This window comes from Staurois parvus, unplaced genomic scaffold (assembly GCF_062004578.1).
Source record: "Staurois parvus isolate SC_StPar_1 unplaced genomic scaffold, SC_StPar_1.0 ptg000019l, whole genome shotgun sequence".
NCBI classification, from domain to species: Eukaryota; Metazoa; Chordata; class Amphibia; order Anura; family Ranidae; genus Staurois; species Staurois parvus.
Genome location: NW_028317815.1, coordinates 11,667,804 through 11,692,330, shown reverse-complemented (window position 1 = coordinate 11,692,330; position 24,527 = coordinate 11,667,804). Strand labels below are relative to the sequence as shown.

Below are 24,527 nucleotides of genomic sequence, written 5' to 3'. Positions count from 1 at the left end.
TTAAATTATGCTGCGCCTTATGGTTTCACAGACAATTGTTTCCATTTATGGATATTTGACTATATAAATAGCACGTTTAACCACGGACATTGATGTAGAGTTTTATCCTATTTATCTCAGATTTTATGTGTTTATTGTAACATCATTTACACTGCACTTTACTTCACGGATCACCACGGACCTTATTATATTTAGATTATGCCCGTGATACACTTTGTTTGGCACTTGCTTTTTGAGCTGTTTAGCTGATATTTTCATGCTTTTACTTGATGCACTTTACTGTTTCACTCAGCTCATTACATTCATGATGCACTTTACCATATTGTTTGATTTTTAGATTTCGCATTTACTAATGTTTTTTGCATTTTTATGTGTTGCACTCTACCATTCCACAATATATAAATCCTGTATAATAATATAATTATATATATATTTTTTTATTTTATTTTTTTAGCGCTGCAGTTTCTTACATATACTATTGTAGGGGATTGTTACCATCACTTTGTGTGCTAACTGCTTCCCAGATATCACCAGCGCTCACCTATATATATTAGGTTCTGTTACTTATCCTTCAAACTAAACAGGAATTCTAATAGATAAGGTTATGATATGTAGAATAAAGGATATCAATGCTGCATTTTGATGGCAGCACTCTGTGCAATGTAGGTTTTAATACATGCCAGATTTCAAAGACCATACATTTAACACATCATATTTTTGTATCAAGAATGTCATCAGTATTTTCTTTTTCCCTAACTGATGATTCACTGGATAGAAATGTAATCAGTATCTGTATGCAAGAGTTAGGGCTCATGTACACTGAAGCTGATAAACTCACGTTTAGGAGCTGTTCAGCGTTTTTTTCAGCAGCCCCTGAACTCCCCTTAATGTTTTCCTGTGTGTCCATGTACACATCTTCATTTACAGGCAGTTGAGTTTACAGTCGTTTTTTTCAATGCAACAAACTTGCGTTCAGCCATTGATTTTATCAGCGTTTCAAACACAAAATGCTTGTAAACGCGGCAAATTGCGTTTATAAGCGTTTGCGTTTGAAATTTTCTTTTAACTCTTCCAGTTCCCATTGCTGTCCAGAGCCTTTTTTCATCATGAGAAATGCATGCAAAGAGTTTTCAAGGTGCTCAGATGGACAAAACACTGAACACAGGATGTTCCTGCCAAGCTTGTCACACATTGTAATGACCAATTCACACCTTAGACCTCTCCCACTCTTGGAAACAAAAGATATATGTTAATACCCATTCAGACATTAAATTCCTCATGAAGACCCCTTGCCAGGTGACCTTAATGACTCACTCCAGCAGACACCTTCCCACCCTTGGAAACAAAAGAAATGTTAATGAGCAACTCACACCTAATTATCTCAACACATCCTGCTCTCTCTGCTTCTACTGTGTGTATTTCTCTGCAACAGTCTGAAATAGTTAATAATTTACCACTTTTCAATGCATTCTGGGCATCTGGGAGGTTCTCCTGTGCTTCTCTTTAAAAAACGCTTCTAAGCATAAACGCGTTATGCAAACGCGGCTAAACAGACGTTTTTTAATTGCTGTTTTACATAGCATTGAGTCATTTACTCTATACTAAGAATGAGAGTACAAAAATGGCAACATTTGTTGGTAGCTTTTATCTTCTTGCTGTGATTCACCTTGACAAGTTTATACTTTTGGGAGTACAATTCTAGCTTGTGTTCGAAGTGTGGTGATATTGCCTTCTGGCAGTCAAATGGCTTCTTTAGAGTAATGAGCATCAGGTTCAAATCTCATCACCCTGTGGATGATCAACAGCTGTTAATAAATGTTTCAGAAAAGGGTCAAGCATGTACAGTGGAAATGAAAGCTAAAAGACTCATCATTTACTTCTAATGGAAACGCCAAGTTTCATTTATAATTTAGATAAATAATCTGATAATTCACTAAGCTAGCAGAATTTCTAGTTGCTATGTAAGCATGGGAACTTATTTTCTATTGTTAATTCAGTGTATTCACTGTATTATTAGAATTAGTTTGAAAGAAAATGGCAAAGTCTATATCAGGGGTATTGAATTAAAATTTACAGCTACCCAGTCAATGTTTGTGCGATGACTTTGATCCTTCTCATCATAGCCCCCTCTTCTCTTAGGCTAGGTTCACATCTCTGCGGCTAGGGAATGTGTGCGAAATCGCATGCATTCCTGACCCACAGAGAAACATGCTGCACTGTAGCAGATATGTGGTGGTGTCATTAATTCTTAATGGCTCCCCTATACATTGGTATCTAAGGCACATTTTTGTGCTCGCCAAACCTTATGGTGCAGCACGATTTAAAAGAAAAAGGGGGTTCTTTCCCTGCATTTCTCGTGGGTAGGGCAGCCCATGAAGAAATGTGAAGCGCAGACCTAAACTGAGCCTTATATCAAAATCCCTTTCTTACATCAGCATCCTCTGTCTCCCCTTCACATCACAGTCCCTCTCCTTTACAGTACTGTTCTCAATTCACCCCCCAACCACACATTACTGTCCTCAGCCCTCCCTCCCCACACTAAAGTCCCCAGCCTCCCTTCACATTGCCCTCCTCCCTGGTGCTTTAGAATAGTGGCAGTGGTCTGGGTAAGTTCCTATGGATGTTTTTTATCCTACAAGGACAGTGAACAGACTTGACCCTGTTGAAGGAACGGGGATGGCCTGTAAACTTCGTTTGGCACTGAATCTCACATGTGGCGCTAAATTTGGCAGGTAGTTGCATCTGTGACCTGGCCCTGGACCTGTAAAGCACGCTATCAGCTGAGTTCTATTGTGGCACAACGCAATCCCTGAAGAACCAAATGGGTATGCCAGCCCTGGAGAAGGTGAAGAGTGAGCTGGGTTTTCAGTTCTGTTGCATGTATGTGTAAGTGCCCCTATGTTGGGGGGTCCCATGGTGTTGTCTCCTTTCTGTACTGGTTGCTGCTAGAGGATGCTGTGGACATCCGATAGTACACGGCATCTTCTACCCTGTTTGCATGCAATTGGCTTCATGGACACCTGTTCTCTGCTTAGGCATGACCCAGCAACACCCCTGCACACGTGGCAGCACCCACTACACAAGTGTGACCGTCTCAAGCCTTTGCTACCGCACAGAAGCAGGCAGGCTCCATTTTGAGGTGGCCCTGTATAGGGCTTGTCATTGATTCCTTTTCTTAAGGTAAGAGGATGGTTACTGTTGGGCCTGTTAGCTGTTGTCTCCTGTTGGCTGCCCTTCATGGGGTTGCTTTTGGACATGCCAGTAGTCTTAACTGTCCTGTGATGTAGGATTATGAAAATAAGATGGTTGACTTACCTGTGAAATCCTTTTCTTGGAATACATTGCAGGACACAGGCCTCTCCCCTATGGATTCACTCAGATTGCTTGCTGACAAAGTTGAGGATATACGGGCAGTGGGAGTAGTTATACTAGTAGCTGTCAAGGTTTTCTATTTCCCAGTCACCTGGAGGTGAAGCATATCCAACAGTTTAACGCTAGCCATACATTATACAATTTTCTAGTAAAATTTTACTTTAGATTTACCAAAACCATATAATGAGGTCAAACCTAAACACTTTCATTTTGTATGCAATCAGGCAGGCTCTTGCACTACATAGTTTAAGGTAAATCTAAAGGAAATTTGAAAAGGAAAATTGTATAATGTATGGCCAGCTTAAGAAATCATTTTACTGGTATGTCCAATTTTTCACATTATTAAAGATTACTGCTGCTTCTGTTTAGTGTGAAGTTTTTTTGTACTGTATGAGGAAACAATATTTACAGTGTATTTCCTCCTGTGTTTCATAAATGGTGAGAAGCTGGATTGAATGGATGATGCAATAAAACAGATTCACCAATACATTATATTTGTATACTGTGTATTGATTTGCTGATAATAAACTGATATGCGATTGAGAAGCCAATGAAGTCTAGAAGCATACTTTAATTTCTTAGGAACAAAACAATGGATCATTCTGCTTGCAATGGTCAAGCAGTTAATATGCATGTGATAATAACCTTGGGAAATATTCAAAAGTTCTCACTATTGCTTCAAAAGATTTTCCAGCACATTAAGATATCCCTGAGGTCTTGAAATTACAACTCCAGCCAGACTTTTTTTTTTTTTTTTTTTTCTTGATTTTGATCAACATATGGAAAGGTTAGGAACATTGTTTCTTTACAGTTTTTTTGTCCCTGTTAAGGAAGATCTGCCCTTACCATTTGTCTTGGTGACAATTGTCACTCAGACAGAAGGGAGAGGGTATATCTGAATTGCATGCATATCATGGCAACAGGTTAAAAGAGACATCTTCCAATAGGTAGAGCTGTTTAGTGACAACTGTAAGGATATCATTTGTCCTTGCTTTGGGGAAGTTTCACTTACTTTCTGTAAAATCATGGGACTGGAAGTGAATGGAAATCCTTTCTGTGGGGACACAGAAATAAACACCTAACCCTTCCATACAATATCTAAAATTCGAAAAATACATTTTGGTTGAAAGTTCTACGTTTTAAGGAACTCTTCTCCCTTCCCTGTCCCTATTTCTTTACATTCTGTAGACAATAATGTAGAGTGTACAGTGTATAAATGATTGCTTTTGATTATAGCCCTCTTCTCCCCAAGCTGTGAAGAAAAATGCATCATCTGTTTTACAAGCATATTTAGCCTCCATGGGATTGTTTTCATGTGTTAGCAAAATGCATGGACATGCTGTTGTATACAGTTTAAGCAATGCTCTTGAAGTATATATTAAAGGTGTATAAAATGTATAGCACTGCATCAGAAATGTGCCAAAATGTATGTGAGTGTTTCTGTGATACTTTGTTTTATTTTATCCATAGAAGAAAAGAAGGGGAGTAATTTGTTAAAAAGGGTGTAAAGTTAGAACATTTTGTTTACCTGAGTGCATTCCCTGCATTAAGGTAAAAAATGTTTTTGCCACCTGATTCCCCCCCCCCCCAACACTTACCAGAGTTCTCTCGATCCAGCTATGTTCCTGGCTACAGCTCTTCTCTCCGCTCTTCCCCTATTATTATTTTGTTCTGTGTTTTTGGTGCATCTTCTGTGCACCAAAGATGCAGCATGATTTGGTGTGCTTTCAGAAAGTGCACTAAAGATGTGGGATGTTATTCTATGGGAAACCACGAGTAACCTGCATGAAACCACGTGTACACTGTGCTGCAGCAGGGCAGTGTCAAAGTGCCCTGTGACCGCAGCGGGAGGTTCTGCCATTCATAGCCTGTTTTATGCCCCTCCAGCCTGTGTTTATTGTTTGTGCTTAGAATTACAGGGAGACGAAGCCTCCATCAATCAACGTGTAATATCCCGCTCCCATAGTTTTTTTAGCTATTCAATGGCTATGGAGGAGGGAGGGTGTGGTCTGTTTTTTATCCAGAGTGTATATACCCACATGTGTGACTCCATGGTCACATGTACTGCAGAGATGAGGGAAAAGAAGGAAAAGAACAGTTTCCAAGGAAACTGAAACTGGAGCATGCTCAGTAGTGGTGGCAACTGCTGGTCTACACAATCTTGGGCTGTAGCAGGGATACAGACACTAAGGTAGGGACAGTGAACAGCGGAATCAATCAATCCCGTGACTGAGTATGTACTGACAGATTTTAATGATGTGGGTTTAATGACACTTTTAAAGCAGTTGTAAAATTGTTGCCAATGCCTCCTGCTGTTCTCAGCCAAACCTGAGAGAGAGGGGAGAGAAGACTGCAGATGAGCACAACGATGGATCGATACAGGAAACATGCAAGTATTTAGGGAAGGGGAGGGGGGGGGGAGGACAACAGTTACTGAAAGGCTTTTTTTAATTTATTTTTTTAAATTTTATTTTTTTTTAAAGGTAAAAAAACCTTATGCGTTTTAGAACCACTTTAAGCAGAGCTTTAATTTCACAATTAGTGTGGAGATCTGGATAAAGGTATGCAGACATCAGTTCTCCCTTGCTCTTGATATCTTGCTCCCTTGCTCTTTATTATCCACCATAGTTTTATTTCCAAAGCAAAACTAGCTGCAAGATTTTAAAGACATATTACTCTTTTACCTTTCTAGGACTGAAGAATCTACCGCACAGCAACCATCAAGGGGACAGTCTCAGAGCAATGGCTCAGGTATTTCTGCATTGAGATATATAAAAGCATTATTTCAGTGATTTAACCATTAAGCAGCACTCTTTCAAGCTTATATTTTCTAAAGTTATGATATTTATTGGAATCTCTAAATCTAGCCTTTAAATTTTGTATAATTACGTGTTGCATGTGAAACTAGGAGGGCTAATATGCCCATCGAATCCTAAGCCAAGCAGCCAGAGATATTTGCTGTCTGTATCTACCTCACCTTAAACTAAGTGATCCTCTAGGGCCTATTTCACTTGAGCTTCAGTTCATGTAGGACTGTGGAACTGTATGGGCAAAGTGTTACTGAGATGGGCACATTTTTACACCGTAGTTTGTACAGATTATGCATACAGACACCAAATTAAGGGTTTTTTTTAAAGGGGAATTTAAGACTAAATTATAATGTTTTTTGTTTTGGCAATCCTTATTTTCAGCCATGTGGCCATTCTTTTCAGCTATCATTGCTGACAAAAAAAGGCAATATAGCTTAATACCTAGCTTTACAGTTTAGCAAGTTGAGTCTGTTGTGTTAAATAACTCAGTCCCAACTTAAAACCTTTTGGGGAAAATATCTAAATGTAAGATAGTTAAGAGAGCTTTTGCAGCCGGTCTCCCTAACTACTTGTTTGTTTTGTATTATGTATATTGCATATACAGCATAACCCCTTATTTAAACTTTGTAGTTGAGTGGCAGTTGGGTACACCAGTAAATGCACGTTTATTTTTTTTAAAGTAAGATGTACAGTGGGGATCAAAAGTTTGGGCACCCCAGCTAAAAAATTGTGTTAATGTGCATAAAGAAGCCAAGGAAAGATGGAAAAATCTCCAAAAGGCATCAAATTACAGATTAGACATTCTTATAATATGTCAACAAAAGTTAGATTTTATTTCCATCATTTACACTTTCAAAATAACAGAAAACAAAAAAATGGCGTCTGCAAAAGTTTGGGCACCCTGCAGAGTTAATATGTTGTACTGCCCCCTTTGGCAAGTATCACAGCTTGTAAACGCTTTTTGTAGCCAGCCAAGAGTCTTTCAATTATTGTTTGAGGTATCTTTGCCCATTCTTCCTTACAAAAGTCTTCCAGTTCTTTGAGATTTCTGGGCTGTCTGTCACGCACTGCTCTTTTAAGGTTTATCCACAGATTTTCAATTATGTTGAGGTCAGGAGATTGTGAAGGCCATGGCAAAACCTTCAGTTTACGCCTCTTGATGTAATCCCCCGTGGATTTTGAGGTGTGTTTAGGATCATTATCCATTTGTAGAAGCCATCCTCTCTTTAACTTCAGCTTTTTCACAGATGGCATCAAGTTACCATCCAAAATTTGCTGAAATTTTATTGAATACATTTTTTTTTCTACTCGTGAGATGTTCCCTGTTCCACTGGCTGCAACACAACCCCAAAGCATGATTGATCCAACCCCATGCTTAACAGTTGGACAGAGGTTCTTTTCATTAAATTCTGTGCCCCTTCTTCTCCAAACGTACCTTTGCTCATTCCGGCCAAAAAGTTCAATTTTAACCTCATCGGTCCACAGAACTTTTTTCCAAAATGCATCAGGCTTGTCTATATGTTCATTTGCAAAGTTCAAACGATGATTTTTGTGGTGAGGACATAGAAGAGGTTTTCTTCTGATGACTCTTCCATGAAGACCATATTTGTACAAGTATCTCTTTATAGTGGAATAGTGTACCACAACTCCAGTGTCTGCCAGATCTTTCTGGAGGGATCGTGCAGTCAAACGTGGGTTTTGAATTGTTTTTCTCACAATCCTGCGAGCTGTTCTGTCTGATATTTTTCTTGGTCTTCCAGATCTTGCTTTAACTTCCACTGTTCCTGATGACTGCCATTTCTTAATTACATTCCGAACAGAGGATATTGACATCTGAAAACGCTTTGCTATCTTCTTATAGCCTTCTCCAGCTTTGTGAGCATCAACTATTTTCAGTTTCAGTTTTCTAGACAACTGCTTAGAAGAACCCATGGTGCTGATTGTTGGGGAAAGGTCAGATGAGTCTGGGCATTTAAAACCTTTGAGATTGACATCACCTGGTCTTCCCAGACGATGATTGAGAACAATCCATGACACTGGCAGGTCTCAGCTTTGCAAAGGGGGAAGTGCATGCTATAAATTCTGCAGGGTGCCCAAACTTTTGCAGACGCCATTTTTTTGTTTTCTGTTATTTTGAAAGTGTAAATGATGGAAATAAAATCTAACTTTTGTGGACATATTATAAGAATGTCTAATCTGTAATTTCATGCCTTTTTGGAGATTTTTCTATCTTTCCTTGGCTTCTTTATGCGCATTTAATACAAATTTTTAGCTGGGGTGCCCAAACTTTCAATCCCCACTGTAGCTGACAGACGATGTTTCACTTGCTCTTTTAGATAAGCACAGAAAGCAAACCATGTGCTCCAGAGTTCAGAAATGGTTTTACGACCGATTTGGAGAATACATTGAGGATTTCAGATTTCAGCCAGAAGAGAGCACTGTGGAAACAGAAGAACCACTGAGTGCAAGAAGGTAAAATCTTGTCCTTAATATAAATCAAGCAACATCTATCACATTTAACATGCCATTATGTAATTATTTATTGTTCTCTATTGCATTCATTGAGGGACATAGGATTTAGAGACAATTTTGAGTTATACTGCTCCCTGCAGGATGATTTGAACACTGGTAAACAAATGACTAGCCTAGCATAACCCCCCTTTTTGTTTTTTGCTAGTGTCCTAAGAAGATGGATGACTTCACTTAGAAATATGTAACCGTTCCCCCCCCCCCCCTTTTTTTTTTCTCTTCAAATCTTTTTTTTATTTATTTATTTATTTTTCAATCAAGATCTCATCTACCCACTGCTTGAGCTAGTCTCTTATACAGCTATCCAGGTTGTACCCTCAGCAACAGCTATGGAGGCAATACTTGCTGCACTGATTGCTTTCCCTGCTTGGAATGGGACCTTTGGACATGGTGGTGTTATGGCCTAGAATTAAGGAAACCACATTCCTTCCCAGTGTGGTTCCAGCTTCCCATTGTGGTTTAAGCCTTTCACATTAACCAGGATGCGATGCTCATCTGTCTGGCACCAGTACATCATCCAATAAAACAAATCCCCAGCTACTACACTTAGACTAACTCAAGCCTCCTTGATACAAATCTATACCTACAGTATATCATTGAACGTTGCACTTAAAGGAAAGCACACACACGCACGCGCTCGCACCCCGCTGCCTCTTGTGAAATAAAGTGCAAAAGTTTTGTATATCACTAAGATCTGTACTGATGCCTTTCATCTAGTGATGTCAGAGGGGGCAGAGCTTCAGTTGAGCTACAGCAGGCTTTTTGTGGGCCAGGGGGTGATTAGGAGAAATGCTGTCAGGAGAGTTCTTTATCACAATTACATAGTGCTGGGTTGCACATGCCTAATGTGAGGTTTTTGTTTGTAGTTCTTATAATATATGGTTTTAACTATTGCAGTCTTTGCTTTCTTTGATCCACATTGGTTACCCGGTACCTGGGGAGGTGCAGTTCAAGTTGAAGCAGGATCCAGGAGTACCTCCAAAGAGGTCTTGCAAAGCATTTTTACCTTTCCTTCAAAGTCAGTGGCATTTACATTTTAGGTGGAGGGTGTGTACTCACTTGAAAATTCAATGTTATAATGAGATGACTCAGTTTAAGGTTTACTGGGCATAATAATGACTTTTAGTTAAAGTGGGACCTTTGTTTTGTTATTACCACATTTTTTTTACCCAGTGGGACTTTCGCATTTAGATTTTTTGCATGTTTTAGTGGTATGCAGAGTTTTTGCACTCTATTTGGGGTGTGGTGGGTTTTTTTTTAATATGCTTATAAGCGCTACATTCTTTAAAGGATAACTCCACTTTCATGAAAAAAAAAATATTCAAAAAAGAATGGTGGCGTACAGAACGTCCTCCAGAAATGTCATTTCCTGTTTGTGTGATTGTCTTATTGATTTTCACAGAAGTCCATTAAGATAAGTCACATTTTGGGCATCCCCTGCAAAAAAATTTCATTTTTGATGAGATACTTCCAAAGGAAATCACATCTAAAGGGATGCAGATCCTGCAGTTCTCCTCAGAGCCCTGCAAGTGCAGCAGCTGATTGTTAATTATTTAACCCCTCCCATACAGAACATGGACACAGACAATCAGCTGCTCCTTCAGAATAACAAAAGGTTGGAATCTGCAACAGTTTGTTAAAATCCCTGCAATGTACATAGATCACCCAGTGGGGAATGCTTTTTTCTCAAAAGTGGAGTTACTATTTAATACTTTGTACGAATGTAGCTCAGGCTGTTCATGTGTACCTCACAGCCACTGCCTCCATTAGAATGCTTATTATCTTTTTCATGCCTTACGTTGCACATAAAAGGCAACCAGCTTCTTGTACCACCATTTCTTGGTGACAAATGTTCATTCAAGCTTATAGTCTTACGGATTGGTTTCATTCTTAACTGTCATGGCACACTCTAGCAGATTTGTGAGTGCTTTTTGGACTTTATGCATCAGGCCACTTGGTCTTCTGTTCACATATGTTTTAAGTTTTATCAGGTGGGATGTTCTGGTTTCATTTGGAGCCTTCTTTGTGTATAAGGTCCTTCAGACAGCTATTTGAGCTGCAGGCAGACTCCAGTGTTTGTTTGTTTTTTTGGTTTGGTTTTTTTACTTAGGTCTGTTTAGCTTTTTGTTTGCCGTGTTGCCCACCTCCTAGTTGGACTGCTTTTGGACATCTAAAATCCTGTATCCCTCAATAATTGAAAAAAAAAACCAAATAAACAGGATTTTTGTACTAAGCGGGCCATAGATGGGGGGATTTCTTTCCTGCAACCACAGGCTTGGTTGATGAGTCAATTTCTCCCACTGAGCCATTGTGTTCTCCCAGTGAAGGGGAGGGGGGAGCTGTCCCCACTGAGGGAACACTGTGATTACTGCTAGCAGCTATAATGGCCTCTAGCAATAATCATATGTAAAATCCAACAGACTAATTGTACCCTACTTGATCGATCGACCTGCTGGTCCGGCCGAGATTCGAACAGTCTATGGCTGACTCTTGTCTTAAAATTCATCGAGATATTTGAGGCTAACCATGGTCTCACCCGTCACCCTTCTGCTTATGGTCTTGCCCTAAGGCATGCTGGAAGTGGGAGGGTTTTTGCAATACTGATCAATTTTGTTTGCTAGCATACAAATCTTCCTGTAGGTGGCAGTGTAACACAAATATTTCTGAATCTTGCATTCCTCAACTTAAAAAGCATTTTACGGTGTGCAAAAGTCCTGTTTTTCTTTTATTTAATTTTTATCCTTATTTACATGGGAGAGGGAGGGGCAGGACTCCTAGCTTCTTGGACTGCGTTAAAATGTGTTGATAAGGTACATGCTAATTGTGAAACGGTTTTGAGCCACAATCGGATACAGGGTTGGATATCTGCTGCTGCTCCTAATTTTGAGAAATAGATTGCACGTGCACGCCGGAAATAATTACACTGACAACATCTGCTCAGTCCAACTACTTCCTCATTTCTGTTTATTGCAGGGTGGTGCTTAACCTTTCATACACAGAGAATAGGGTATACGTAACTATTATGTAAATGTGGTCATAGTCTAAAAGGCACATCTTGATTGGCTGAAATATAGAAAGAAGGCAGGAACTTGATGCTTGAGGCTTGCTTGTCGCTCGTTATCTCTTACTCCCTCACATGTCCAAGGCCTAGGTACAAGATCCTCACAGCTCGACGGGAGGGGTTGAGAACATCGCTGAACAAACATTTTTGAGTTGAGGACTGCAAAGCCCAGCAGACAAAAGATATACGCACAACACAAATATATATATATATTCATACAAAATATTTAGAGAGATGAAAAAGTATAAAAGTAGATATGTATAAAATGTATAGAAAAATTTATATATTCAACAGAAACCCAAATAGGCATTTTACCATATCCATCACAATTGGAGAATGCAGAGTAGCAGGAAGATGTCCTTTTTCTGATGCTGGTCCTTCACTTTCTAATCAACAGGCTTGGGAGAGGAGGAAGTAGGGCACTGTGTTATTGACCTTAGCCTTAGATGCTTTGGTAATATTCACAATCCATTGACAGGTGCATTTGACCTGCAATAGACCTTTTAAGCTGCATCAACCTGCTTCATTCTGTTTATGCATTCCCTTTTGATTTGTATGTCGAGAAAAACAAATTCTGATCCAAGCACAAGACTGACAACACAGACCTTAAATCTCCTGACTTGATGGGCAGAAATACAGCTTAAAGCTAAATTTTAGTCAAAATTGTTTGGGGTATACAGAACCAATGTAACAATGTACCTTTAACCACTTGCCCTCCAGAGGATTTATTCCCCCCCCCCCCTCCTGACCAGGCCATTTTTTGCGATAAGGCGCTGCATTACTTTAACAATTGCACGGTCATGCAAAGTTATGACCTTTTTTTCCCTACAAATAAGGCTTTCTTTCAATGGTATTTGATCACCTCTGTTTTTTTTTTTTTTTTTTTTTATTATTTATTTATTTTTTTATTTATTTTTGAGCTATTAACAAAAAGAGACCGATGATTTTGAAAAACAGTATTTTTGACTTTTTGCTATAACACTTATCCAATAAAATTAAAATCAAATTTCGTCATAAATTTAGGCCAAAATCTATTCTGCTACGTCTTTGCTAGAAAAAAAAAAATCCCAATACATGTCAAGTAATTGGTTTATGTGAAAGTTATAGCGTCTACAAATGGTGGTGTATACATACTGGAATTTTTTTAACTTTTTTTTATACTAGTAATGGCGGTCAGCGACTTATAGCGGGCATTCTGACACTGGGTGGGAACTAACTGCCACTGACATCCCCAGTGACACTAATACAGTGATCAGTGCTAATAAAAAGCACTGACACTGTACTAATGATACTGGGCAGGAAAGGGTTAACATCTGGGGTGATCATACGGGTAACTGTGTGCTGAGTGTGTTTTTCTGTGTGCTGTTTTACTACGGAGACATGCTGTTTTGTATCTCATTGCTGTGCAGAGATACAAAACAGCATTTCCATGCTGACAGGCGAGAGACCTGTATTGTTTACGCACAGGTCTCTCCCCTGTCCACTTTCCCCAACGATCGCCGAGTGCTGGCCTGGACCCAGTTATTGACATCTCTAGATGCCAATAGGACCGCGGGCAGGGTGGCATGTGCACCTCCTACTCGAAAATGCAACTCCCGTATATATACACGTGATTTTGCGCAGCCCTGCCGCCCTGTAGTAGTACTTCTGCTATAGGGCGGAGGGAAAGCAGTTAATGTGCTGGCTTCTGATTACTGTAAAAATCTACCTCTCTGTGATGCTGGGAACAAGCCCTCCCTCCCCACCCCCAGGTTTTGAAGATCTGACCCTACTGGAGCTTAAAAATGGCTGTTACTGTGAAGGACTTGTGCTACTTGCCCTTGCCTTCCTGTTCCCTCAGCCAGTCACAAAACTTCTAGTATTCTTTCACTAGAATGCAACATGGGGAGATGTGTAATTTTCGTCAACGGCACTAAACAAAAATTAATTAGCATTTTTATCAATTGAGGAAAACCTATTAAGAAAATCCATTCTAATTTTCGTCATTGTTAGGGAGGGACATTTCTTGTACCAAAACTTGGTTTTACTTATAACGGCTAAATCTGAATTTATGTAGTTTGTGCAAACCTTAAAACCATAAATAATATGTTAGATCTTTACTCTTGGAGTAATGAGTTTGGAAATTCTAGAGAAATGCTTAAATAATGCGTTACAATTTAACTAAACCCCTTAGATTTTAGTCAACTAAAATAAGACTAAAACAATTCAGATTACTAAAATATGACTAAAACTAAAATGGCATTTTTGTAAAAAAATACTGACTAAAACTAAATCAAAATTTGACATTAAAATTAACACAGCACAGAACACATTCCATTCTGGGACGAGATTACTAGGAAATTTGTGAATGGATGAGGAGACCAGAGCAGGAGGGTGAACTCTGCAAGTCCATCACATTGGCAGCAGCTGCTATCAACCCTTGCAATGCCAGAGATTCAAAGCTGTGGGAAGTCTCCAGCATCACTGAGAGGTGTATTATTACACTAACAAAATCCAGGGGAACATGGGATACACACAGTTACAGGTACAGTTAGGTCCATATATATTTGGACACAGGCACAATTTTAGATTTTTTCAAGTATTTTCCAAAACATATTCAAGCTATAGTTATATATTGGATATGGGCTGAAAGTGCACACTCTCAGGTTTAATTTGAGGGTATGTACATCCAAATTGTAGGAAGGGTTTAGGAATTACAGCTCTTAAGAATAGCCATACCCTCTTTTTTAAGGGACCTAAAGAATTGGAAAATTGATTATAATCATGAATGTTCATTTTTAATATTTTGTTGAGAATCCTTTACTGGCAATGACTGCCTGAAGTCTGGAACCCATGGACATTAGACTGGGTTTCCTCCTTTCTGATGCTTTGCCAGGCTCTAACTGCAGCTGTTTTCAGTTGTTCTTTGTTTTTGGGTCTTTCTGCCTTTAGTTTTGCCTTCAGCAAGTGAAATGCATCCTCCATTGGGTTGAGATGAGGTGATTGACTCGGCCATTGCAGAATATTCCACTTATTTTCCTTCAAAAATTCCCAGGTTGCTTTTGCAGTGTGTTTTGGATCATTGTCCATCTGTACTGTGAAGCGCCATCCTATCAACTTTGCTGCATTTGGCTGAATCTGGGCTGACAGTATATCTCTAAACACTGCAGACTTCATCCGGCTGCTTCTGTCTTCTGTCACATCATCAATAAACACCAATGACCCAGTGTCACTAAAAGCCATGCATGCCCATTCCATCACACTGCCTTCAGCATGTTTTACAGATGACATTGTGTGCTTTGGATCATGAGCTGTTCCAAGCCTTCTCCACACTTTTTTCTTCTCGTCATTCTGGTACAGATTAATCTTAGTTTCGTCCGTCTAAAGAATGCTTTTTCAGAACTGGTCTGGCTTTTTTAGATTTTTTTTTTTTGGCAAAGTCTGATCTGGCTTTTCTATTCTTCAGGCTTATGAATATTTTGCACCTTGTGGTAAACCCTCTGTATTTGCTCTCATGAAGTCTTCTCTTGATTGTAGACTTTGACAATGATACGCCCACCTCCTAGAGAGTGTCCTTCACTTGTCTGGCTGTTGTGAATGGGTTTTTCTTTACCATAGAGAGGATTCTGCTATCATTCACCACTGTTGTCCTCCGTGGACGTCCATGCCTTTTTAAGTTGTTGAGCTCACCAGTGTGTTCTTCTTTCCTATACCAAACTGTTGATTTGGCCACGCCTAATGTTGCTATTTCTTTGATGGATTTGTTTAGTTTTTGAAGCCTTATAATGGCCTGTTTCACTTGTATAGACAGCTCCTTTGAACGCATGATGTAGGTTCACAGCAATAGATTCCAAATGCAAATACCACACTTTGAATCAACTCCCCACCTTTTACCTTCTTAATTGATGAAGAAATAATGGAGTAGCCCACACCTGGCCATGAAACAGCTTTTGATTCAATTGTCTAATTACTTTTAGTTCCTTTAAAAAGAGGGAATGGCTGCTCTTAAGAGCTGTAATTCTTAAACCCTTCCTCCAATTTGGATTTACATACCCTCAAATTAAACCTGAGAATGTGCACTTTCAGCCCATATTATTATTATTATTATTATACAGGATTTATATAGCTCCAACAGTTTGCTCAGCGCTTTACAATATAATGGGAGACAATACAGCAACAATACAGTTCAATACCACAGGGATAGGAGGGCCCTGCTCCTTGGAGCGTACAATCTAGGAGATCCATTATATAACTATAGCTTGAATGTTTTGGTAAATAACTGAAAAAACTAAGATTGTGCCTGTGTCCAACTATATATGGACCTAACTGTATATTATTACACTGATGCTGTATGCCCTATTTTTTCACTACAACTTTAAATAATGTATTTCATCTGTGTATTTAGCAGTTTGCCTGGGGTTTAGCTTCAAAGCTTGCAAAGGAATTTCTTCTTGCCTTATTTTGAAGAAAGACACCCTTTTGCAACTTTTGTCAGATCTGCTAACAATACCTATAAACCTGTATGGTGATGGTTGTCTCAATGCCTATCTTAGCATTCTTGGCTACAAGTTACAAATTTTGAGAGAAGCATGTCAATACTGTCTGCATTCAGTGACATTATATGCTGCTCCCAATGTTTCTATGATGCTGAAAATGCTGTTCGTCTTGACGCTTGTATTCTTGGAGCCTTGTTTGCAGTAATAATTCCTGTACTGAGAGCTTAGCTACTTTAGGAATACCAGTGACATTAAAAGTGAGTTGGAAATGGATCCAAAGTGTTCTACTGTTTGCAAGACAAAAGGTGAATGGATGACCTCTTCTTGTTCCAGTTTCGGGATCCATGTTTAGTGAAAAATTATGAAAACCTACCAGGCTTATTTGTGAATAACTGAAAAAACAAAGATTTTTAAGCACATTTTAGCTGAGAACATGGTTTATAGTATTAAAGTCCTAGAATGTGATTTATGTAATTATAGTTGAAAAAGCATTACAAGAGTCTACATTAGGTTTTTCCTTATAATGTAAATTTTGCACGGACACTTGCGGTTGTCAGTAGTTACATAAATTGTAATTTAATTCACTTTGTGTTTCTGTTTGATTGCACGATCTAGAAGAGAGAATTATGCAGTACTGCATTGTGTTATAGTGTCAATATAATTAAAACATGTTAATTTCTTTATAGGTTAACAGAAAATATGAGAAGGTTAAGTAAGTACTTCATTTACCTTGCTAATTACCGTGCTAATTGTTATCCTGGTGTGGTTTTATTGTATTAGAAATGTGATTTTATTATGGAGTTTAAGAACCTAAAAATTTGGTTTTATTAGGAAAGTATTACTGAGGAGTATATTGAAGAAAATGTTAATTTAATGCAGCTAAAGTGGTGGTAACATATAAGTGAAACCTGCATTTTATAATGCCATTTTCTATCTAACACAGCTATAAAGAGACTGCAAATCGCACGGATCCCACCTTACACTTGCTCTTTTTGGTTTAGTTTCTTAAAAGTAGAAGGGAAGAAACATTAATATTCCTATTTTTGGATTGAATTAGATTTTCCCAAGTCATCTTTCAGGACAGCTTCACATGAGAGAGAGGCTCCTCCCACCAGGAAACACCCGATCCACTTTTTCCCCTACAAGTAGCCTCTCTCACCAGGGGATCCTCAGTATTAGTGTTTCCTTTGGCCAGGAACGACTCCCGTTTTTTTTTTTTTTTAAACAGAGGTTTCCTGGATGGGGCTACCCCTTTCTCTCTTCTTTTCAGCAAGGCAGGGACCTTGCAGGGTGGCCTCATTCAGAGTTCCCTATGTATTGGGGGAGACAGCACCCCTCTTCTAGGGTCCTGCGGAGCTCACCAGGGGGGCTAGAGCCCTCTCTGCCGACCTATTGGGCAAGGGCCGCTACCCTGTGTGGCATACCCTACCTTTCCTCCACTGCACGCCATCTCTGATGAGAAGGTCGCGGGACCCACGAGCGTCACTTCCGGCGACACTCTTCGTGCCAGAACTGACTTCTGTCTTCGAGAGGTCTGCCGACAAAAGGAAAGGATTTCCAGTCCCCAGCAGGCAAGCGGGACGGAAGTTTTTTTTTTGTCCCAACAGGCAGCACGCAGTGAGAGAGACCAGATTTCAGGGACAGAAGAAAAGCTGGGTCTCAAAAAGAGGAAAGGAGAAGGGAAGCTTTCTCTTCAACCCTAACCAGGACAAAACCAAAACTCAATCCAAGTACTGCCAGAGCCAGGTGGGAGGAAGACTGGGACACTTCCACACGCAATGGCTACAGATTACCCAGGATGCATTCATCCTAGACACAATTCAAAAAAGCTACAGGATAGAATTTTCACAACTCTCCCCTCGCAGGTTCTTTGCGACTGCACTGCCAAGGGAGGAGGGAAAGCTGGATGCACTTGTGAACCTCCTGGAAGAAATGCTTCAACAGAATGTGGCCAGTCAGTTGGAGGAAGAAGAAAAGGGAAGGGGATTCTACTCCCATTTTTTTTCTAAGAAGGAAGATGTCTGGGAAATACAGAATGCTACTCAACCTAAAGAAAATGAATGAATTTGCATGGAGACAATCTACACGACGAAAGAAATCCTCCCTCCCAGAGTATTCATGGCATCAATAGACCTAAAATATGCATACCTTCACATCCCAATAAGGAAGGAGTCAAGAAAATTCCTAAGGTTCGCGCTAAAGGGAAAGAACAGAACGATCTTGTTTCAGTTCAATGCACTTCCCTTCGGTCTATCTTCAGCACCAAGGATATTTACGAAAATTCTAGTGGAACCTGCAAGCCTTGAGGCTAGAAGGGATAAACTTTATCTCCTACTTGGACAGCCTACTCTTGTTTGCGGACACGGAAAGAGCTCTGGAATGCCATGTGGAGCATATGTCCTATGGATCCTATGTTTTCCTTCTTGGAAAACATAGGATGGCTAATAAATACGGAGAAATCACAGTTAGTGCCTCCCAACAGAATCACATATTTGGAATACATTCTTGATTCCACAACCACCTGCTTATATCTAACACCAGAAAAAGCACTCCGACTACAAGAAGACACGAGGAGCCTCCGGGGCACAGCAATTTGCACAATCAGAAACACCATGAAGCTCGGCGGCCATATGACAGCAGCCATATGGGGGGTACAATGGGTGCAGCTACACTACAGAACGATACAGAATCACGTCCTCTCCCACTGGGATGGCAGCCAAACGTCTCTGGATTCCAGCATTTACCTCATGCGCAAAGTGAGAGAATCATTGGAGTGGTGGGGAAACATCCTCACGCTAGAAGCCGGGAGAAGATGGAAACAATCCAACCCAACAAAAATCACCACAGGCGCAAGCATGCGGGGGTGGGGCGCATACATGGAGGGCAAGTGGGACCCGGAAACTGCAAAAAAGTAATCAAACTTCAGGGAATTTTTTTATATTTACGTGTTTTGCATATAGTCACTTTATTTCTAGCGCTGCATATATTTTTTCTATGGTTTTATTTGAGGATTAAGGGGTTTATCCTTCTATGCTAGCAGCTGTTTTGTTTCTGTGCGCTCACTCATATTGTTTTCATAAAACTTCAGGGAATTACTGGCAGTTTTCAGAGTGCTTTCGGCCTTTCAGGAGAAAATAGAAGGGAAAGAGATCCAGATCCTGTCGGACAACATGACAATCATCGCATACTTGAATAGGCAAGGAGGCACGAGGTCCCCAAGACTATTGGAATTGGCGGAAACCCTCCTGAGCTGGGCAGAAATAAACCTAAAATCAATCATGGCGGTCCTTCTGAAGGGAGACCTAAACCTGTTAGTGGACAAACTGAGTCGGGAGGAAATCAACCAGTCAGAATGGTGCCTCAGCCACACAGCGTTCGCCCAAATCTGCAGCAGATGGGGCACTCCCTCCATAGATCTCTTTGCCAGCAAAAGGAATGCAAAACTAGAAAGTACTTCTGCCTTCGAAGAGACCCCCAGGGTGCAGGGACAGATGCACTGGCCCAGCCATGGGAAGAGGACCTCTTTTACGCTTTTCCACCGTTCAGACTACTACCAAGAGTGGTGCAGAAAATACAGACCTCTCAGGCCAAAGTCATCCTGATCGCTCCGTTCTGGCCCAAATGTTCTCCTTCCTGAAGAGGCTGAGCGTAACGGACCCATGGACGATACCACCCACGAACGACCTACTAGTACAGGGGGCAGCAGTACACCCACACCCGGAAAAGCTGTCCCTGACAGCATGGCTTCTGAGCGGAGCAGCTTAGCTAAAAAATGCTCATCAGAGAGTGGTTGCCACCATCTTGGATGGGTGGAAAACGTTTACAAATGCCATTTACGACAAAATCTGGAGGAAGTTTTCCTCCTGATGAAATGGAGATGAGTCGCCAGGAGCTCCTATCCTAAATACAGTACTTGAATTCCTTCAAGACAGGGCAGAACTTAGCAGCTAATACACTCAAAATGCAAGTATCTGCCCTGTCTAACTTTCTGGAGTTAAAGTTAGCGGAGTATCCCCTGGTGGTCAGATTCCTGAGGGCCATCTCCAGACGCAGAGTCCTGTGTGCGCCTAAAAACCCTCTCTGGGATCTAGGCACAGTTTTAAAAAGTTTCCAACAGGAGCCATTTGAACCCTTGGTAAAATGCTCTCAGGCACTTGACCCTCAAAGCCACCCTCTTGATAGCCCTAGTCTTTGCTCGCAGTCAGTGAACTGCAAGCTCTGTCAGTGATAGAGCCTTACTGCACAATCCTGTTGGATAGGATTATCCTCCATACGGATTCGGCATTCCTACCATAGGTTGCGTCGCATTTCCATAGAACACAAGAAATTGTAATACCATTCTTTTGCGGGAGCCCGAGCAACACCAAAGAAAGAGACTACAAAAAAATTGATGGAAGAAGATGCCAAATCGCGTACATGGAGTGCACTAAAGCATGGAGACGTTCGTCCAGCCTCTTCGCCTTATTTCAAGGACCAAGGAAGGGTTCCAATGCCTCTAAAGGCACCATCACAAGTTGGATAAAAGAAGCCATCTCAGAAGGATACAAAACCGCGTCACTGGCACCACCACCTGGCTTGAAAGCGCACTCGACTAGGACCACCGCAGCTACTTGGGCAGAGAACTGGCGCCTCCCCCGGAAAAATCTGCAGGTCCGCAACATGGTCCAGCTTAGGAACCTTCGCCAGGCACTACCGGTTGGACCTGATCACCAACTAGACATATGCTGTTCCTACTGTTATCTTTGTGCTTTATCCTATGCCTTCGGTTATATTCCTGTACTCCCCTGGGGAGAGAGGCTACTTATAGGGGAAAAAGTGGATCGGGTATTTCCTGGTGGGAGGAGCTTATCTCTCATGTGAAGCTGTCCTGGAAGATTCCTGGAAATACAGTTAACAGGTAAATAACTGCGGTTTTTTTTTTTTTTCTATTGACAACTACTGGTAGATTTAGGCCAAACACTGGAAATCCTGGAGATCTCTAAAATGAACCAATAAGTGCAGGTTTTCCCAGTTAAGTATACTGGTGTTCTCTCTGTGACAGTTCTGCATTCACCACTGACAACACCTCTGTATTCCAGTTAGCACAGGATTCTCCTACTCAAGTCAGGCCAGTATGTCTGCAGATTCCCTGTGATATTATCAGAACCAGAGGGGGTGGTAGCTTTATCCTGACACAATTTATAAAGACTTAACTCTCATGCAGCAGAGATGCTTCCAAAGGAGGATCAACCAGTTAAGTCCAAAGGTTCACATACTTTTTCCTCCCTGCACTGTGGATGTTTACATGCTATGTGCAATTAAACCATGGCAACATCTAATGTTTGTGTAGTATTATGTTCAGCAGACTGTGTTCCTCTATTGTTGTGACTTAGATGATGCTCAGAGCTCATTTTATGCCCAATTCATGCAAAACTCCACGGGGGTTCACATACTTTTTCTTGCAACTGTATGCAGTAAAGCATGCTTGTTATACTCACTGTGGAACTTAAGGGGTTAATCCTCTGCATTGTGTAAAAAGGATGTTTGATCCTGTCTTTTCTGATTCTCCTCTTCTTCTACTGCTCCCAATCTACTGATGGAACAGAGCCTTGGGGGCAAGCTGCACATGCTCAGTTTGGTGTGTTTTGCTAGAGTTTTTTTTTTCTTCTTTGGGAGAGTGCATGTGATCAGCACTGTTCAGACAGAGGGTCAGGGGTCATGCAGCCTCATAGGACAGTCAGGAGAGAATGAAAACTCTGCCTACAAGCTTTAACCAGTGCTTGGCTGGACACTGATAGAAGATACAAGACAGCTCTAACTGCTGATGAGCAAAGGTATTTTACAGTTTGTTTACTAAAATAATTGCATTTGCATGTTCTGTGTACTGTGGGAGACCAGATGCAGTAAATGCAGGGTCCTGGGTTTAGTAACACTTTAACTTTTACTGCTATCCTTGCAAATGGGGTGAACCATTCTCTTTATTACTCAGGCCCTGTGTCTGTTTCTATTTATTTTTTATTGCAGCTGGGCAATGTATGCCAGAATCGCCATTTGAAATTCCCTCCCGTCTCCTTCCTGGCTGGATTTTTCTGATGATGCAGCAATCTTTAGCTGTATCTGCATGGGGCTTACTGCATCCCAGGCTCCACTCAGAGGGAGCTCTGTTCACAAGCTGTGGTACTAAATCTTCAGTGGTGGCATTTACCCTTGACAGCTGATTTCTATACACTCCTTACAACACTTGACCACAAGCTCCTGCAGGAAAAGGATTTACAGCTCTTTGGAATTCTGATAATGTAGCCCCTTGCTGTGAGCAGGTGGAATTTAACACTTATATGACTGCAGTGTGCAGCATGTTGCCAGTCATTGTATTTGCTTGAGAATCTGACAGGATTTTAACCTTTTCTGGTGTTATAAGCGAGTCCTTGGGAAGGTGTACCATACAATAAACCTGATATACACCAGCCACTTCCTGTTTGTAATGATCATCACTGTGTTCTGCTATGCTGTGCCTATGAACAAGTTCTGAGGTTTTGAGTAGCCTTTTCCTTTAGGTACACACTGTTTGGCCACAGGCAACATAGGAGTGGTAAATATGAAGCTTTGGATGACTTTTCTGTTCTGCACCTAATATGAACATGTGCAAGGTTTAGTTTGGCACTGGCAAAGATTGTGCCTTTTGCATATAGGGAACACGTGCACCAGGAACCGCTTGTGAATCTCCCCCTTTTTGCCTTGAGTGCCTATTCCTTTGCCTTTCTCCTAGTGGATCTGTTTTGTTTTGTTTTTGCCATGCAAAGTGGCTCACAATCTTTATCTCCTCAGGTTAAGGGGGGGGTCTCTTACTGGCTTTGGTGTTGATTTGGGAAGCTGGCATACCTGACGCAGCTATGCAGGAGGTAGTATCCAAAGGTGGGTTTTGCATTTTGCCATCTCCTTGATTTTTAGCATCTTTCCATGTCTCAACAATGTTGGAAAGACCTTTTTTACCCATTTTAGAAAGTGTTGAGCCAAGGGGTTATCATTCTCATGTCTGCAACCAAAAGATCACAAGGTTTTTATCTAAACCTTTTCTGAAAGAACTTTTTTCTTGGATATAAAGGCTCTCTATACTCTCTCTGGTCATAATGCTTCAGATTGAATCTGTTGAGTCAGTTATTACCTCAAGATATTTCACTTGGCGTACCTCACTTGGTGTACTCAACCTTTTTTCTGGATATAGTTTAAGCTGCAGCCTTCTTACCCCAGGGGAAAAACTGCAGAATTAGGTTTGGCAACTTCAAACCCCATTTCAGTCTTGCCTGTAGAGTTGTATGAGAGTGCTGGGATTGTTGACTTCCACCTTCCAAAGCAGTCCCATTTGCTCAATTTCAATCCAGAGGGCCGTCAGGGTTTTTCTTCCACTGCTTCTTTTAAGCAGGCTGATTCATTTATCATACACGAAGGAAGTTCCTAAAATAGGTTCTCCGTCTCCCATATCAGCTGTCTCTGGTGGATTCAGTAGGTTATTGTGGAAACCTATAGGTTAAGAGCGAGTGCCTCAGTTTCCACTCAAACCCACTCCACTTTAATGAGTGTTTTCTAAAGTGTATTTCCACCTTTGCAGCCAAATTGGATAATGCCTACTTTATATTTGTTACATATTCTCATTCGCGTATCAACGTAAATCCCAAAAAAGCTTTTTCTGAAAACTCCAGAACTGAATTTTTTTTAGTTGTCCACAGCTTGATAGTTTGGTCTGGTTTTAAACATCCTATATCTCATACTTGGGGCAGGCATACCAAACACAGCTGAGCCATCTCAATAAGAAATGATCAAAAAGAACTGCAAGCTACTCTGAAATGAGTGGAAATGTAATCTTTCCCCAATCACAAAGCTGGACACACAGGTTTCCCTCATTAACATACAATGCAGAAGGACAGCATCTAGATCTTTTAACCCTTTGTTGGTTAAGACTGTTCAATTCTAGTTTACAACTTACAGTTGTGTTCAAAATAATAGCAGTGTGTTGAAAAAAGTGAATAAAGCTCCTCCTGTACCTCTACCCCCTCCCTCCTAGACTGTAAGCTCGAAAGAGTAGGGCCCTATAACCCCTCGTGTGCTGTTTGTAGTTGCTGTAATGTTTCATGTATTGTCCCCCCCTCTATTGTACAGCGCTGAGCAAACCCTTTGGCGCTATATAAACTCAATGTAATGTAAAGCTCAAAATCCTTCTAATAGCTTTTATTTCCATACACACAAATGCATTGGGAACACTACACATTCTATTCCAAATCAAAACATGAAGAAAAATATATCAAA

The 24,527-nt window shown here is 40.6% G+C and overlaps 1 protein-coding gene across 3 annotated transcripts in view; it reads left to right on the top strand.

Annotated features, from left to right (window-relative positions):
- The window catches only part of GRAMD4 (GRAM domain containing 4), a 218,492-nt gene that overhangs the window by 113,657 nt on the left and 80,308 nt on the right, over window positions 1-24,527 (top strand). For all 3 annotated transcript variants that reach the window (XM_089684820.1, XM_089684813.1, XM_089684825.1), the window contains 3 exons: window positions 6,065-6,123; window positions 8,519-8,654; window positions 16,934-16,959. In XM_089684820.1, coding sequence (XP_089540946.1) covers window positions 6,065-6,123; window positions 8,519-8,654; window positions 16,934-16,959 — 221 coding nt within the window. The remainder of the gene's footprint in view (window positions 1-6,064; window positions 6,124-8,518; window positions 8,655-16,933; window positions 16,960-24,527) is intronic.